We start from the raw sequence: 18,355 nt of genomic DNA, 5'->3' as shown, positions 1-18,355 counted from the left end.
ACAAAAGAAGAAATCCACTAGCCTCGGAGTTCCCCATCTGCCAACTCTATCGACTAGTTTGTTCTGTAGCCAAATACGAATGACCAAGACCCAGGAACATAGATTCAGCTTGCCCCAAATACCGTGATCCAACATAGTAGCATTTTCACCAAGTTATATAGCAACAAAGCAAAGAAAGTCCTCAATGCATTAGTGCAGTGATTCTTGACCTTCCTGACGCTGGGACTCTTTAACACAGTTCCTTGTGTCGCGGTGAACCCCGACCATAAAATTCCCTTCGTTGCAACTTCATAACTGTTATTTTGTTTCCTTTATGAAACGTAATATGAGTATATGTGTTTTCTGACGGTCTTAGGTGATCCCTAAGAAAGGGTCGTCCCCTGTCCCATCCCCCACCCCCTTTCCACCACGGGGTGGGGATCCAGCAGAGAACCACTACATTCACGAAACAGATGAGTGGATTTCTGCAAAACAGGGAAGTTTCTGTATGGACCTCAGATACTATCTGACAATGATCACCTCTGGGTTGTTGAAAGTTATAAATGTGGTGGCACATTCCAAAAAAGATTTTACTTGATAGTCACAAGGATGTTAGGTAACGAATGGCTATTACAAGGGCAAAAGATAACCAAGATAATTTGATTCTGGACCGGCAACATTCCAGTTCCTCACCACCGAAAAGTTCCAACTCGTCAGTGTTAGAGACAGTCACAACTTCCTTCCTTGTCCTCTAACTTCAATCCACACAAGCTGACTTTGCTCATCACAACAAAAACCCGAAATTCTTTTTCACTTCCTGCTTATTTCGCAATAGAGCAATGCCTTGGGTAAAAAAAGTAGTCAAATCTGGATCTCTGAAAGAGCACACCGATCTAATGGATTGGTTTCTTATTTGAGGCTTAGTTACCTATATAATGTATCAGGCATCCTTCTAGGCGGTGGAAACACACCAAGAAATTAGGGGGAAAAACAACAGAAACAAAGCAAAATAAAACACATAAAAGGGAAGTCCAACTTGAAACTGTCGGCAAGGAAAAACACGGGGAGGGGGTGGATCTTGTCTCGTAACAGAGACAAGATCAACTCCGCAGAGTGATAGCCACTTAGATCCTCAAGGAAAGGTAGGAGCAAGATGTTGATTTGTGTTATCACAAGTCGGGGAGTTCCAAGGAGGCAGAAGTGAGGGACAAGGCAAATACATTCAAAATGAAGCGAATATTTATAGCAGAAGAGAAGGGAACACAGACATACACAGAGAGACCCCAAGCAGCATCCCTAACTGTCCAGGTTACAAGCCAGGGAAAAGGAAACACGATGCGCCTGCGCAGTTGAGCGGCCACCTGCGTGGACGCCGGGGGCGGGGTCCGCGCTCCCCAGCTGGAGCTGGTCCAGGCCCCGCTCTCGGCCCCGCCCCTCCAGCGGCTCGCCTCTGGATTGGTCCGGGCGGGGGCGGGGTCCGGAGCCCGGAAGTGCGGCTGACGTGTCGGGGACGCGCTCGGAATTGTGGGCGATTCGGCTAATGGCGTCGGCGAGTCTGGGCACCCGGGGCAGGCATCGCTGAAGCCTCTAGCCACTTCGGCTAGGTGACGCCCGCCGTGGCCGGGCCCCGCGGCAGCGGGAGGAACCTGCCCGCCTGGTGGGCTCCCGAGCCGGCGCCGGCAGAGCCTCGCGGGGCGGTACGGCTGCGGGCAGCGCTCGGCGAGCAGCCGTCGGCGGTGCGGGGCGGCGGAGGAGGGGTTCTAGGGCACGCCTCGGGGGCGAGCCCAGGCCGGGCCGTGCGTCCACCCGCGGAGCCCTGGGCTGGGCTGCGGGAGGCTGAGGGGCTGACAGTGTCAGCCTGCTGTGCCGTTCGCTCCCCGATCGGCTAGGACCTGGTGGGGGACCATGTCCGGCACCAACAGCCCAGAGGCTGTGAAGAAGCTCCTGGAGAATATGCAGAGCGACCTGCGGGCCTTGTCACTAGAATGCAAGAAGAAATTCCCACCTGTCAAGGAGGTATGCTTCAGACGACGCCAGGGGCAAACGCAGCGAGCACTCCCCGGTCCTGTCCTTTTCTCGATTTCCCAGCCCAGTGCCTAATTTTCATTCCTCCAGCAGGTTTAAGTCGGTGATTGTACCACAAATGGTGTTTATAGTTTCCTTTGAGAGTGCTAAGGAGATGCCATTTCATCCTTTCTCCTGTCATGTTTATTTCGGTGTGAAGTTCCTGGAGTAAACCGATTTGGTGAATTGAGTCTTGTGTATTGCTCCTAAATAGTAAATTCCACCACTATAGTGGAAATCTGTACTCCACATGTAGATAATGTATGTATATCACTCCCTGGGAAACATTTCCTTCTTGGCTTAATTCTCAGTCTCATTGTCTTAATAAACTCAATTTACCACAAATGGTCAAGGCCTCCCATAACCATCTTAAAGCAGTATTTTAGTGGGAAGCTTTGGCTTGGATTAAAAACAAATGCACCTGAATATAACTTATTGGGTCTTTGAGTTTGTTTGTTTTTGCAGCTGTAGAACGGGGATAAAATGTTGCAGCTGTAGAACGGGGATAAAATGTGGTTTTATAAGATTATGGAAGGCCAGGTGTGGTGGCCAAACTTTTATTCCCAGCGCTCAGAGGCAAGTGGATCTCTGAGTTAGAGAGGACGCCAGCATAGCCAGGGCTCCGTAAAGAGATCTTGTCTCGGAAAACCAAAATGGTAATGATGATGGTGATAATGGAAATTCCTCAAAGGAAGAGTATCAGTAAAGAAGCTCAACTTAATCTATGCTGATAAAAAATTCCAAATACTGAATTGAGACTTTTAATTCAATCACTATTTAATCCAGTCATTCCTGACCTTTTTTTTTTCTCAAGTTTTCATTCGTGTTGAACTATTTTAAAAACTGTGTCTTTTCCCATTTGTGATATAATGGAGTTCAGGGGGAAAGCTGGCTCAGCAGTTAGGAGCACTGGTTGCTCTTCTAGAGATCACTGGTCCATTCCCAGCACAGACATGGTGGCTCACAACCATCTGTAATTCCAGTTTCAAGGGGCCAACTCCCTCTTCTGGCCTCCGAAGACCGCAGGCACACACGTGATGCACAAACACCACATAGGCAAATCACTCGTATATATAAAACAGAAATGAGTACGTTTTGTAAAAATTGAAAATAAGAAATGTAGTTCAAAGATACTGCAAAAGTAGTTATTTAATTTTTACTCCTAGTGAGTGTTACTTAGTATCCCTGCCATGTAACATTCTGTTTGCTATTAAAAATTACCAAATGAGTTTGTATTTTTCCACTTAAAACTGTATTTATCCTTATTGTAAAAAGTTTTATAATTAGAACTTGACTCTGGTAAAGTTTATAATTTAGCCTTCTAAGGAATCTTTAAGTTTTCTGTGGGTGCCTCGCAGAACCTGTCTTCAACAAATTTCAGTTTCTTTTAGTGACCCAGAGTAGAGACCAGGTGGATCCCTTCGAGGGAGATACTAGTTTTAGTTCAGATAACCACTAATTTGTTTTGGTATTTATCTTCTTTGTTGTTTCTATATCATCTGTCTGTTGAAAGTTATAACCAGTAATTTTAAAGAATTAGGGTGTCTTCCCAGATGTTATGGGTCTCACCTGTAATTTTAGCACCCAGGACGATGAGGTAGGAGGATGGGCATGGGTTTGAAGCCAGCCTGGGGGCTATGGAGTGAGGTCCTGTTGCAACATCCCCTACACACACACACACACACACACACACACGAGAGAGAGAGAGAGAGAGAGAGAGAGAGAGAGAGAGAGAGAGAGAGAGAGAGAGGTTCTTTTTATTGTAAAAAACTTTCTTGTTTTAAAAGCATCAAATTCTACTATAATTTCAGCAATATTAAGAACCGTGACTTGCAGGATGTTGATGGTGCACATCTTTAATCCCAGCACTCAGGAGGGGGAGGCAGGCAGATCTCTGTGAATTCAAGACCATCCTGGTCTACAGAACAAGTTCCAGGACAGACTCCAAAGCTACATAGAGAAACCCTGTCTCCAGGACAAAAAAAAAAAAAAACCAAAGAAAACAAACAACAACAACAACAAACAAAACAAAAAAGAACTGTGACTCCTCTGTGCTGTAGGCCCTGGGTTAACCTGAGAATTTAACTGCTACCTCCTGTGGTATTTTTATTGGGAAAGCACCAAGTTCCAACAGGTAACTTAGAAAGTTCTAGAACTCACTACATTCCTAATCCTGGTGCTTTTATTGAGATGCATTAGTTTTTACTTAATCACTGGCCAGATAGCTCCTTAGTAATTGCTCCTAGCTGTTGCAGCAATGACAAAAATCATTCTTGTCATTCTATCTCTAATAGATGATCTTGTGTACGGTTCATGTTCCATAAAGATTTGCTGAAACAAAAATTCTTATTTGGGTCTGGACAGATGGCTCAGTGTTTAAGAAGAGCACTGCTGCCCTCCCAGAGGACCCGGTTTGATTCCCAGTACCCTACGTTGACTCCAAACTCCCTGTAACTCCAATTCAAGGGGATCAGATGCCTTCTTCTGGCCTTCACTGGCACCAGACACACAAGGTGCACCTAAAGGCAGACTCAGATGGTCAGGTCTGGGGATAAACACCTTTACTTCGGAGCCACCTTACAGACTTCTGTCTTTTTAATAGCACCGAACTGATAAAGCATAATTACAAGTCGTGTTTCCAGGCTGTGTGCTTCCACGCTCTCTGTTATTCACTGGCACCTTGGCAAAGGTTTTTGTCTAAATCAGAGGTTCCCTGTGGCACAGTTTTCCAGCGCAGTTTTTGTTTTGTGTCAGTAGGTGGCTGCTAAAGACCTGGTTGTGACAGGCTGCCTTTATTGCCACAGAAGGGTTTTCTGTTTGTTCTTTTCTGTGGGATCTGAGGCTAAGGTTCTTAGCTCTCTGGGTGAATTTAGACTTCATTTTCACCATCTCACAGTGGAGAATGGAGGTTGGATAATCTAGCCATGCTTACTTGTGAATTCTTCTGGTTTTAGTATTTTTAGTGCATTGTTATTTCCCCTTGGCAGCGGGTGTGCTTTCTCTCATAAGTATAATAGAATAAACTCATGTTTTATATATTGAAATACATAAGAGTAGAGACAAATAAAGTATTGTATTGCATTGATTACTCTGTGGCACTGTTCTTTGATGACATAGAAATAAAAGACATCGTCTGACTTAAAATCACCTTGAGTTCTTTTTCTCGCTCTCCTGTGAGATAGCTTATTTTTAAGCAAGTACAAAGTAGATTGTGCTAATAGCAATTTATTAGTCTCTTAAGTGCAGAACATGGAAAAAAAACAAACAAAAATAGAAACTACCTTTGTTTTCGTGAAGGTAACTCTATTAAATAAAATATAACCTTTACAACAGTGTAGGAACCTTTGCATCTTTTAACATACCACTTCAAATAATTTATAGCTCAGCACGCCTAGATTCTAGCCTTTGAAAGGCTGAGGCAGGAGGATCTCAAGTTCCACCCCAGCCTGAGCTACATAACAAGATTCCGTCTCAGAAGAAAAAGGAGTCAGGTGGAGTGTGAGCACAGCACTTGGGAGGCAGAGGCAGGCAGGGCTGAGTTTGAGGCCATCCTGATGTACCTAGTTACAGGCTGGCCTGGGCCATACATCAAGACACTGTCTCAAAGAAAAAAAACAGAATAAAATCAGTCAATACTTCATTTTATACGTGAGGAGGTTCAGAGGTGCTCACCTGTCCATGTCGTTACTGCTGCTTACTGTTCTTTCCCCTAGAGACTGTCTCGTTTAGATTTTTGTAGTCCACTGTTTGTGTGTCTCCTCTCTCAGGAGTCCTGTTTAGGTGTGAGTGTGTCCTGGTTCATCTTCCAACCTTTCTTCATACTCTTCCTGTATACTGCCTCCTCCCCTTGCTTTTGGCTTTAACTGTCTCATGCACTCTGTTTCCATCAGCCTGTGTAATGCCTTTACCAGAATATCTTCCACATGGTGCAGCTAGAAGTTGTCATTGAACTATGCTCCACTAAAAACAGCCCCGCTCCCTGTTCCTTTGCCTCTTTATTGGTGGCGTGTCACTGTTGCTCATCTTACTCCTGTCTGGCTGTCTTTTCCCTCTTGCTGCTTTCTGTAGTTTCTGGCTTTTTCCCCCCTTCTCTTCTTATGTACTATCCTACACCAGGTTTTAACATTATGTCTGACTTTTGATGTATATCATTGACATAAGTAAGTTAAATCAGCACATGTAGCACTCAGAAACTCTTGTTCACTACCATGTGATTATTAACATTTCATACCCGCTTAGCCTTCCTAACTTTCCTCTCTGGCTTCCTCATCCTTACCCACTTTATTAGGCCGTCAGTGACCATGTGTTAGTCCTCAGAGGTGCCCTTGCTTCCACCTTTCATGCTGATGTTTCTGAGGTCACTGTTACTATTGTGGAATTGACTCCCCCCACCCCATTAGAATTCTGTCTTGAGTTAATCCCACTCCAGATACTTCCTGAAAAGTTTCTGCACCCCAATAAGCCAATAATCTAAATCAGAGCAAATCAAACTGAATTAGAAAAATCCCAGGTTTAATGGATTCAAGTGCTCCTGGATGGCTTTCCAGTCCTCCAGAGAGGAGACAGGAAGGAAGACTGGAAAACCATGCACTTGTTTTCTGTGGGGCAGTTTAAATACTCTGTTTGAGTGGTCATCGGTTGGCGGGCTTTCTCAGGGGTGGAGTCTGGACTGGGGCAACTTCCAGAGGAGGGGACTTGAATGGAGGGTCCATCCAAACACTTCCTAACTCATTTACCATGTAAGTGAACTAAATTCACAGGTAATTTTCTGATTTTATTCCTTGTTTATTCATTCATTTATGAAATAATTTTTAAACATGTAACTGTGTGTCGAATGGGAGCTGGCTGTTAGGTGAAAGCTCCTGCCCAGGCTCGCAGGCTTATTTGTCTAGTGTGCTTTCCTTTGCTTCCCCTCCCTTTGTTTTTAACTTAAGCTTACTACATAAGTTATTTCCTATAACTCTTAAATGTTATCTTCTGTTATAGTTTTAGTTTCCCCCCTCTTTTATAAATAAATCGTAAAGGATTTCCATTTCATCTTATCTTTCTTTATAGCCAGTGTAGCATAAGACTGTAGACTGAGGATGTGCTAACTAGATCCTTTATTGAAGTTTAAATTTTTAGGAAAAGAATGGGAAAGAGAAAAGATATTTTTAGCATGCATGCTGCATTCCAGTCTTGTATTTTACATGTTAAAGGAGGCTTATTTCTTAGAAACTGGGCTTGGAATAACTCTCATAAGTGGTTTTTGAAGCCACATTGTAGAAGAGTTGAATGTTATGAAAGAGTATTTTTTTTGGTTTCGATGTGGTAATTCTTTTATAAGCACATTGCCAGTTGGGAGATATTCTATATCTTTTGAGCACTCCCAAGTGTGTATTTGACTTTGGGTCATTTACCTGACATGAAAGTGCTCAGGGCATCCCCATCCTTTGTCTGTGTCTCATAAATACACTGTAGTATCTAAGTTGACAGAAGTTAAAACTCACCCTTTTTTCTTAGCTTTTATTTCAGTGTTGTGGTCTATGAATGATTAATTTGGAATTTTGAAATTTTTGTTCTAATTTTAGATTATTTTTCTCATGAGTTGCAAAAGATATATTTGTTAAAAGCAGAGGCATGAGTTTTTGAGTTTTTATGATAGGAAGCAACATTTAAAGCCACTTGTTTACTTTTGGTGTTTTAAACAGACTCATGTATCCCAGACTGGCCTTGAGCTTACTGTGTAGGCCAAGCTGCTCTTGAATTCCTGACCCTCTTTCTTCTATCCCCCTCTGATGGGATTATAGACTTGTGCCATCATGCCTGACTTACAAACCTTAAAGAAATTAATCTTTTGTAGTTGTAGTGATTGGCATGTTCATCCTTCTGTAACGGACATTGTTGTCCTTCCTTCATTGGTAGTCTACAATCTTCACACAGTACCTTCCAGATTTAGATGAACTAATTAATTCCTAGCTACTGAGTGCTTTAGTTGCTTAATCTAGTTTGAATAATCTCCACTTTGGGGCTGGAGAAATGGCTCAGTGGTTAAGAGCACTTGTTGGTCTTGCAGAGAACTCAGGTTTGGTTCCCAGCACCCACATGGTAGTTCACTACCATCTGTAATTCCAGTTCCAGGGTTTCCAGTACCTTCTTCTGACTACTGTAGGTATTAAGCCTTCACATGGTGCACATAGATAGATGCAGCAAAGCGCTCACACACATTTAAAGAGAAATTCCATCCCTCTGCTTCTCAACTCACACGATGCTAATGCATCCTTCTGGTTAAAGGTGGGGGAGCTTCTCAACTCACACAGTGCTAATGCATCCTCCTAGTTAAAGGGGGGGGGGGGCTTCTTCATCAAAATCTGTTGAAAGAGACTCTCTTCTTTCCAGATAGTGTCATAGGAAGTCTGAGGTATTAAATAGCTGCAGTTATTTTTATTGCTAAGTTGGAGACAGCTTGAGGATGAGCCTGTCATATATCAGACCAGACCCAAGATGAGAATGACAGATCTAGTAGCCTCATGAATCTGTGGGTCATAGTTCTTAGGGTTCTTCTTGTAGTTAGGGAGCAAATTCTTTCCTCTTTCCCACCTTTTAAGTGAGTTTGAATTTTTACACTGTTAGCTTTTCATTTAAAAACCCTTATTATGTAGCTACGTATTTAAAAGGGGGTGTGGTAAGCATTACTAATATACTAGACCAAAGCAACAGATACAGTTTGAATTTGAATTTTTACACTATGTTAGCTTTTCATTTAGAAACCTTTATTATGTAGCTACGTATTTAAAAGGGGGTGTGGTAAGCGTTACTAATATAAGGGCTTATACTAGACCAAAGCAACAGATAGAGTAACATGAATGGGTAAGGCATTCCCAGTTGTAGCCCCTGGAACTGGAGTTACAGATGATTTTGTTGAACCCAGGTCCTTTGCAAGAATAGCCATTGCTCTCATCTCTCCAGTGCTATTTTGTTGTTTTGTTTTATTTTGAGCTAGTGTCTCACAGCCTAACCTGGCTCAGAACAGGCATTCATTCTCCCTCAGTTTTCCAGTTTCGTGTAGGATTAGCCACCACCCCCAGCCAGAGATTCTCTGTCACACCTCTAGGCCTGTGTGAGGAGATGGAGACCTGTCTCTGGAACCTCATTTTTTACAAGAATCTCTAGATTAGGAAGCCTATGCTAGGGTTAGTGTGGCATGAAGTAAGACTACCATAGTTGGGGTCAGGGCACCTTGTTATATGTGTTTTGCAATCAACATTTTTAGTAAAAATTTTTAGCAACACATGTTGTCAATGAGGATAATAATTCCAAGTGCTTTGTCAGGTAATAATTAAGTTGTAAAAAATGGGGAATGATGAAGTAAGTCTAATAATATCTAAAACAACAAATAGGGTTTTTTGATGATTCCTTGAATTTAGGGATGATTTTTTTCTTTTTCCCTTTTCGTGTGTGTGTGTGTGTGTGTGTGTGTGTGTGTGTGTGTGTGTGATGTTCATGTATGCTCATGATCTGAATTTTGATTATAGCACCCCATTGGATGTCTCACAAGCACTTGTAACTCCAACTTCGAGTTATTTCCTTTGGCGTCTATGGTTGCCCAGAAACACACACATATAAATAAAATAAATCTTTAAAATATAGGAGGGGAAAAAAAGAGGATTGACCCCTATTCAAGACAGTACTTGATTTTGGGGCTTTGCAGTTTGAGGTAGAGAGAGGGGAGGTTTGTGCAAAGAGGGGAAGAAGAATCTTGTTCTTCTCGTTGGTTTTTGTTTGTTTTATTGTCTGAATGTAGAAATCAGTGCTCAGGTGTTCCAGGTTTGCCTAAGGAAGAGGGGGCATCAGGTGAAGTGCAGTTTGCATGTCAGTAATCCAGGTGATCAAATTTTGTTATGTTTTATGCATGTCCCAGTACTAGACTTCTAGTGTTTTAAGAATAAAGATGATAGTGACTATTCATGCTTTTAATTTTGTGTTTATTTTCCCGCCATAATTTATGTTTATAGTAAGTTTTCTAATTATTTTTGTTCCTACAGGCTGCTGAATCTGGAATAATAAAAGTAAAAACAATAGCTGCAAGAAACACTGAAATTTTGGCAGGTAATTTTTTTGCATATAAATTCAATAATTAGTGTAAAGTTTACTAATAGTTAAAGTAGATCCTTAAAAGAAAGCTGTCTGGGTTTTGTAATATCATCTTCCTGTGCCCTAATATGTTCTTGATGATAGAGGACATGTGACTGTCCCTAAATTGTGAACTGGTTATATTTCCCAGAGGTGAACACTATGGCACATACCTTTAATCCAACACTGGGAGGCAGAAGCAGGCCAATGTGAGTTCAAGACCAACGTGGTCTACAGAGTGAGTTCCAGGACAGCCATGACTGCACAGAGAAACCCTGTTTAAAAAGCCTAATACATAAATAAATAAATAAAAAATTTAAATAAATAAAAATTCCTCACAGTGAAGGCCTAAAAGCTACCAGTTCTGTAGAGTGAAAAATTTTCTTTTTTCCTTTTTCATTTTTTTTAAAAGATTTATTGAATTATTATGTATACAGTGTTCTGACTGCCTGTATCCTTGCAGGCCAGAACTGCTCATTACAAGTGGTTGTAAGCCACCCATGTGGTTGCTATGAATTGAACTCAGGACCTCTGGAAGAGCAGCCAGTGCTCTTAACTGCTGAGCCCTCTCTCCAGGCCCTGTGACGAATTTTCTTCCTCCTCTTTGCTTTCTCCCCACCTTTACTACTCAGCTGACAGACTTTACCCTATATCAAGCATTCACTTACTGTTTTTGCACTGTATTGATTGACAAGTTGGTTCTTAACACTTTTTCAGAATGTTTTATGGTGTGATTGAGACAGTTTATGAAGTAATGGTGTGTACATAAGTGGTGACATCATTCTGAGTCCTGGGACCAAGGCCATCATCATGAGGCAGAAGAACAAGAGCACAAGGGTTGGCCTGTTCTTTGTTTTCAGGTCTTTATTGGACTTGCGTTTCAGGTGGGATTTCGAGCTTCTCTGTGACATGGCCTCCCTTCTCCCATCTGCTCTTTCCTCCTCTCTAGTCCCTTCTGTCTTTGCCACAGTCATGCGCATGGATGAGGTGGGGACTGAGTGTCTCATCGGACGGTGCCATTGTCTAACTTGGTGTCTCCGCAGAGTAGGATTCAGAGGTTAAGGTGCCTGCTGAATCCGGGGTGTTTGCAGAGTGCCACCTGCTATTTCAGGGTTTCCACGCTGGCTCCCCGCCCCCTCCAGTGCTTCCTATTCCACCACTGCTTACTTCCTGAGGCCTACTGCCTTTCCTCTCAGCAAGCACATGAGAAGACAGTCTTGGTTACACACTTTAAATATTATACTCTGTAACATAAACTTGAATTTAAAACATTAAGAATTCCTAATTTGGAGATGTCAGCCCATTACAAAAAAATAAAGACCTTGGGCAAGAGTAGATCTCCTTTAGACTTCTCAGCTTAACTTGTCATTACGGTTAGTTTTCCTAAGTTGTATCTTTCTCCCATAGTTTCTCCCTTGTTATTTAACAGTTTGTCTAGAGCACCAAATAGTTTTATGACACTCACAGTAGTGTGTGTGTGTGTGTGTGTGTGTGTGTGTGTGTGTGTGTGTGTAGAGGGGGTAGAAATGTGGAAGGTAAATGCAAATGTGTGTGTTTGGGGCTAGAAGAATAGGCAAGCAGGTTTTGAGGGGTGCATGTTGGGTGGGCTGAGGAAGTGCATGCTTAAAGTGCATGACCTGGAGACTTACTCCAGTGGAACCAGAGTATCACTGTGAAATATTTACCTTTGCTAATATCATTGCTTATGTTACAGTAACAAATCCCTGGTTAGTCTCCAACAATAGTTTTCATTGATCTTATAGCTGATAAAAGAACTTCAGAGAATCACTATGTACTCTAGTATTCGATACAGAGTGAAATATCTAATTAGTTAAGCTTAAGGAGGAATAAGAAATTTTAGAGTCATTGAGATAGCTACGTGGGTTAAGGTTGTTTCTCCACACCTGAGGAATTTGGTTCAATTCATGGGACCCACATGGTGAAAGGAAAACCAATTATTGCAAGTTATATTCTTACTTCTATATGTGTGCTATGACATGGGTATACACACACACACACAATTATAAATAAATAATAAATGCAATACAATTTTTAAAGAATAAATTTTAATATGTAGTTGGATTATTGATTTCATTGTAACACATGTAGCCATATTTCATGTCACAAATCTTTATACTTTAATCTCCATGTTCTCTAGGGCCGTCTATTTAAGGAGATATATTGGCATTTAAACTTCACCTTAGCATTTTTAAACCATATATTTATTGTAGCAGTTGATACATACATATATATATATATATATATATATATATATATCTTGTTATTTTGAAATAAAAGGCTCTTATATTGGTCAGTATATAGTTTCTAAGTTATCTAGTTCAGAATACAGCCAATATTGAGAAATTTTTTATTTTATTTCCATGGGAAGTTTTTATTTCTTTATAAACCTTGAGATTATGGGATACTAATTTTGCCCTGCAACAAATGCCAGAGATCCCTAATGACTGAGGACATGTCAGTGAGCCAGGATGCTGACTTGTTGTCTGTCTCTTTATGTTAGAGACCATGAAGAGTGTGGTGCAGCTAGAATTCGGATCACCAAGCCCACACTTAAGGATGCTCAGCACCGTTTGTAGTCAGTGTCCTTCCTTAGCTCCAGGGGAAGACAACTGACCTTTCAGGGTCAGTCTTTGCCCCACATCCCTGCTCATTTCTTAACATCCTCTTTTAATGTTTACTTCTCTTTGTTTTCACTGCTGTCATGAATGCTGACATGAGTGGAAATGCTATGCCAGGTAATGTCAGCACCGGTCAGATATGTAGATCTCTATCTCCTCCTCCTTAGAGCTGGGAACGCGAGATCACAAGGCTCTTCAGTTATGAAGCCAAATGCCTTAATCTTACACCTGACTGCTGTATGATACAAGTTATTTATTATTGTAGATTACAAGCTACTAAAAATCTAGAAGGCATGTGTAACCTAAAAATTATATAGTCTGTTTTTAGTGTGTATTTTTAGCAGGAAAATCTAAGAAGTGTTAATTTCTTTAAAAGTTATATATTTAACTCTTAACCCAAACCCTAATGGCTATATCTATCGTGGCTGCTTTCAACTACTGTCAGTGTACATGTAGAAACATAACCATTATCTGTGATTCGTGTTCTGTTCTCATAGTATTTCCTTATCTTTTCCTGTCTACATGGCCTTAATAACCAAACAGTCTCTAAGTAGCAATGAGTAAATACACTTCAGAATTTTTTTCTGACATAGAAAGTAATTTATCTGTTTGTTTTAGTATAGTTTTATCAATATATGTATTTGTGATATCTTAAAAGGTTTTTATTTTTTATTTTATGTGTATGAATGTCTTACCTGCATGTATGTCTATGTGCCATGTGTATACCTGATGCCCAGGAAGACCAGAAGTGAGCATTGGATCCCCTGGAACTGGAGTTACAGGCACTTGTGAGCCATCATGTGGGGAACTGAACTAGAGTCTTAACTGTTGGCTATCTCATCAGCCTATACTTGTTTAATAGCTATAGACTAGAGCTATAGAGAAATTCTGTCTCAAAAAAACAATCTAAGAAATGACAGCATGCAGTGAGCATTGTTGGAGGATGAGCAAATGGGGAAAGCAGGTGATCTTGGATAGCCAGAAGGGACCCTGTGAAGTCCCTTCTTCCTCAGCTTAGGACCTGCCCCTCCTGTTTCACCTCTCAGGCAGCTCTCTCTGCAGATACCTCAGAGATAGCAATCCATTCATGCTTATCTGTGCTTCTTGCAACAGCCTCATTGTTCTCAACCATGGGAAACCGTTCCTTAGCAGATTTGGTTAATTGGAACAACCTTTAAGATGGGAACATGGATCTAATCTACATGGGAAGTAGAAAAAGACAAGCTCTCCTGAGTAAATTGGGAGCATGGGGACCATGGGAGAGGGCTGAAGGGGAGGGGAGCATAGTCTTGATGAGGAAGCAATTGTAGAAGAGTCACAGGAAAAGGAAAGATGGCTATTGAACCTCACCTGTAGTCTCTACTTACTGGTATCATTCACCCATTGACTCCTCCAAATTTTTTCTTTGCCAGAAACTTTCCCTTCTCAGATGATGTACTTTCTAAAAGTAAAGCCAGCATCTGGTTCTTTCTTAGACTGTTATTATTTAACACATTACCTGGGAATACTAAGTCTTCCCTTAATGTAGGTGTCAAGTTGTATGTAATGTAAGTGGGTCTCTTAAAATTGTCTCTAGTATGGTAGATTTGTGTTTGGTTGGTTGGTTTTGGTTTTTTGATACAGGGTTTCTCTGTGTATGAAATTCTTAAAGACTTAAAGTGAAAGAATATCAAACTAAAATTCATTTGGTAGGATACATACATATTATAAAAATACTGTTATATAATGGGTAAGTGTCAAAAATACTAAGTTAAACAGGAATTAAAAACTAACCAAAATTTGCGGGTAAATGGATAAAAACTAGAAAAAAATTGTACTGCAAGAAGTAACCTAGGTTTAGAAAGACAATGCCACATGTTCTATCTCTCATGGATCCTAGCTTCAAGTCTTTAGATTTGTGTGTTTAACCTGAGGTGTCTCTATAAGGCAGTGGTTCTCACCTTCCTAACGCTGCGACCCTTTAATGCAGTTCTCATGTTGTGACCCCACCCAACCATAAAACTATTTTGTTGCTACGTCGTAACTGTAATTTTTCTATTAGGTATTGTAATGTAAATATCTGTTTTCTGGTGGCTTTAGGCAACTCCTGTGAAAGGTTATTCGACCCATAGGTTGAGAATTGCTCGTGTAAGGAAACTAAAGAGGGTCCGTTTGGGTAGAGGTTAGGGAGGGAGGACAGCAGAACATAGATGGCAGGTGAAGAATTTGAAGAATGGTCTGCAAGCAGGAATAGGACCCGGGGGAGGAAAGAGATCAGGGTTGACATGAACCCATATGGAAACTTACTGTGTAGAAGGCAATTAAAAAATATCATGAGAGAGTTAGAAGGGAGATAATCTTGAATGTCTAGGTAATGTTGGCTTCTAAAAACACAGGGTTATTAAACAAAAACCCCAGTGCCAGGTGTGAGAATCCTCCTTATGAGTTGTTTGTCAGGGAGTCCCCGGGGACACCTAAAGCAGTACTGACTCTTGCCACTGCTTTTGGTTGCTGAGGAGCTAGTTGATAAGACCTGATGGTGGAAACACACACACTTTGGATGCGATGTATGAATGAAGCTTCTCTTCTGGCTAGCTACCATTGTGCTGGAAGGTGCTGTATAGGCTGCTGGGGAAGAGAAGTCACCAGTGGTCTCCTCCTAGCTGAGACTCCTACTGTCTGCAATGCCAGTCTTCCAGGCAGGCTGTGCTAACTGTGTAATAGGGTTCAACTGTTAAGGGTGAAATCCGACTCTTTGATTTTGAGGCCTGCTCCATACGAGGGAATTCATATGTGGTACCACAAACACCACAAGAAAAAAACAAAAGCCGGGGTGGTTTTTCTATTTTCAATAGTGATTATGAATGACCTTTTCCCAAGTTTTCTTGAGAAAACACTTCTGACTCAGATATACACGTGGTTAGTTAGTTGGTGAGCTTTAGTTCCTTGAAAACAGCTGCCAGACTCCTAAGCTTACCATTCTCTTTACTCAGAATTCCATGCCATTTAATTTCTCTGAATGTGACAAACTTGTTTTCTCTTTTTGCCTTTAAGCAAGTTTTTAATTTCATGTTATAAATGTAATTGCTTAATTGAATTCAGTTGTATAAATTCTAAGCTGCATTTTTGTTGCTACATTAAAACTTCTAGAGTTGGTAGAAGTTAAATTAAGATTTGGAATAAAAGTTTTTGTATTCAAGTAATTAATTTAAAATGCTCTTTCCATAATAAGAATAATAATGGTATTATTTAAAAATGTGTTTATTTCTTGAAGAAATTAGAGCTACAAACATTTACAGCGTATACAAATAATCTAGAGTGCCAAAAACTATAAGGACTTGGTGTGCATATCATTTTAATAATTCTTTCTGCTCTATCTGTACAACATGAAGAAATGATAATTTCTGAACTTGTGAGGATCCATGTCCTCAAAGAGTACATAGCAGATGGGGAAGGCCCCCAAATTCCCTGGTAGCGAAAGTCTGGGAAGCCTGTGAGTGAGAAGATTTTACTATCTGGAGTTCTTGAATTCTTACCACTTGTTTCTATTTGGATATTTAATTTACATCAAAACAATCGTAATAGGTTGTAAATATGTAGACAAATATTCCTAATTATCAGTAGATCCAGTAATTTACCTTACATGTTTTCTGAATAAAGCATTGAAAGAGAACAGCTCGGAAGTCGTGCAGCCTTTCCTAATGGGGTGTGGGACCAAGGAGCCAAAGATCACTCAGCTGTGTCTGGCCGCCATCCAGAGACTCATGTCACATGAGGTGGTGTCTGAGGTAGGATGAAGATTTTACCCGAACCGTATCAGTAGCTTGCATGGGGAAGAGTGAAGCACATCTGCTGTTTACTGTGAAGCAGGGTTATGAAAACAAAGTAATTTAAAAATAAAGTTAGCTTCAAGATTAAATAGATTTCATTGAGTTACTTGTCATCTAAGAAGGCATATTTCTGTGGTACAGGTGCTGATGTTAGCCTCAAGCCAATTTTCAGTGTCATAGAATAGTTATTTAATATAATTCATATTTTAAAATGTAGATTGTCTGAATTGATAATATATTGCTCATAAATGTAAATATTTTGTTTGTATCTAATTTGATGATGGAAAGTAAGAATGATATTTCTATGAATATATTCTCCATCATCTCTCAGATCTGAGTTGATTCTGTGCTCCGTCTTCTGATTCACAGACTGCTGCTGGAAACATAATTAACATGCTTTGGCAGCTGATGGAAAATAGCCTTGAAGAGCTGAAGCTGCTTCAGACAGTTCTTGTTCTCCTAACGACCAACACAGTAGTTCATGATGAGGCACTATCCAAGGTAAGAAACATATTTAATTGGTATTTGTAATGCTTTGAGGTAGTGTTTGAATAAGTTGATTAAAAGAGAAAAGCCTAGTTCTTTGGGACGAAGACCAACTAACTTCTGTGCAGTTACTGTGATGATCAACACTGGACGTTCGTAGCTCTTCGTGCCTCCACATTAGAGGACGGACGTCAGGTTAGGTTGCCACTCCTTAGTTATGAGTAGTGGGTGGAAGAAGAGTAGAAAATGTAGAGCAGGTGGAGAAGGAAGTAAAGAAAGTGCCTTGAGTCCTGTTGGCTTGAGTATTTCTCTGTAATTGCTCCTCGATCCTCCTGTGTTGAAGCTAATTTGCATGTATGCATTATGTAAATCTTTTCTCTTTAAGTGGCCAAAAACTTCTTTGAACATTTAAACTGGGTGAACTTTCATAGCTGGATTTTATTTCTTCACTTTTCCCACCCTCTTTGGAATATTAATAATTCTATTATATAGTCAGCTCTTGAAGTTCTTAAATCATGAAATATTTCTGTTGAACAGAAAGCAACAAAAGTACAGTTGTCAGCTGATGCTTTATTCTCAGAGGAGCATTTTGCACTTGTTTGTTTTTTGAAACAAAGTCTTACTATATTGCTTTGGTTGACCTGGAACTTGCTATATAGATCAGACTGGCCTCAAACTCACGGAGATCTGCCTGCCTCTGCCTCCCCAGTGCTGGGATTCCAGGCATGTGCCACTATGCCCAACTTTGTTTTGGGTTTCCAGTAGTTTCATCATAATTTTTGTGCTTTTAAAGATGGATAGTTTATAGGAGAAGTATGCAATCTCATGTATAAGATCTCAAGTTGATTTGTATGTTCATCTCTTCTAGATATTAACTTGGTGTTCTTAGAGCATATTGAAGATACACCTAACTGCAACTATTTTGTTCTTCTAGGCTCCTGTCTGCTAAGTAGAGTTTTTATATTTACTTTTTTTGTGTGTCTTTTTTTTTATTACTGATTTTATTGAGCTATACATTTTTCTCTGCTCCCCTCCCTTCTCCCTTCACCTTTAACCCTCTCCCATGGTCCCCATGCTCCCAATTTACTCAGGAGATCTTGTCTTTTTCTACTTTCCATGTACATTAGATTCATGTACATCTCTCTTAAGGTCCTCATTGTTGTCTAGGTTCTCTGGGATTATGAATTATAGGCTGGTTTTCTTTGCTTTATGTCTCAAAGCCACTTATGAGTGAGTACATATGATATTTGTATTTCTGGATTTGGG

At 40.6% G+C, this 18,355-nt stretch overlaps 1 protein-coding gene across 5 annotated transcripts in view; it reads left to right on the top strand.

The window, feature by feature from the left end:
- The first annotated feature begins 1,500 nt into the window (after positions 1-1,500).
- Mon2 (MON2 homolog, regulator of endosome-to-Golgi trafficking) overlaps positions 1,501-18,355 on the top strand; it is a 76,861-nt gene continuing 60,006 nt past the window's right edge. For 2 of the 5 annotated variants that reach the window (XM_013350285.2, XM_005357937.3), the window contains exons 1-4: positions 1,501-1,995; positions 10,068-10,131; positions 16,434-16,561; positions 16,973-17,104. In XM_013350285.2, coding sequence (XP_013205739.1) covers positions 1,885-1,995; positions 10,068-10,131; positions 16,434-16,561; positions 16,973-17,104 — 435 coding nt within the window. In that variant the 5' untranslated portion in view covers positions 1,501-1,884. Of the gene's footprint in view, positions 1,996-10,067; positions 10,132-12,491; positions 12,912-16,433; positions 16,562-16,972; positions 17,105-18,355 lie in introns of those variants that run through there. The other 3 variants (XM_005357939.3, XM_005357938.2, XM_013350287.2) reach the window with 2 other exon arrangements.

The sequence above is a fragment of the Microtus ochrogaster genome, chromosome 24 (genome assembly GCF_000317375.1).
Source record: "Microtus ochrogaster isolate Prairie Vole_2 chromosome 24, MicOch1.0, whole genome shotgun sequence".
Classification (NCBI taxonomy): domain Eukaryota; kingdom Metazoa; phylum Chordata; class Mammalia; order Rodentia; family Cricetidae; genus Microtus; species Microtus ochrogaster.
This window is presented reverse-complemented; position numbering and strand designations above follow the sequence as displayed.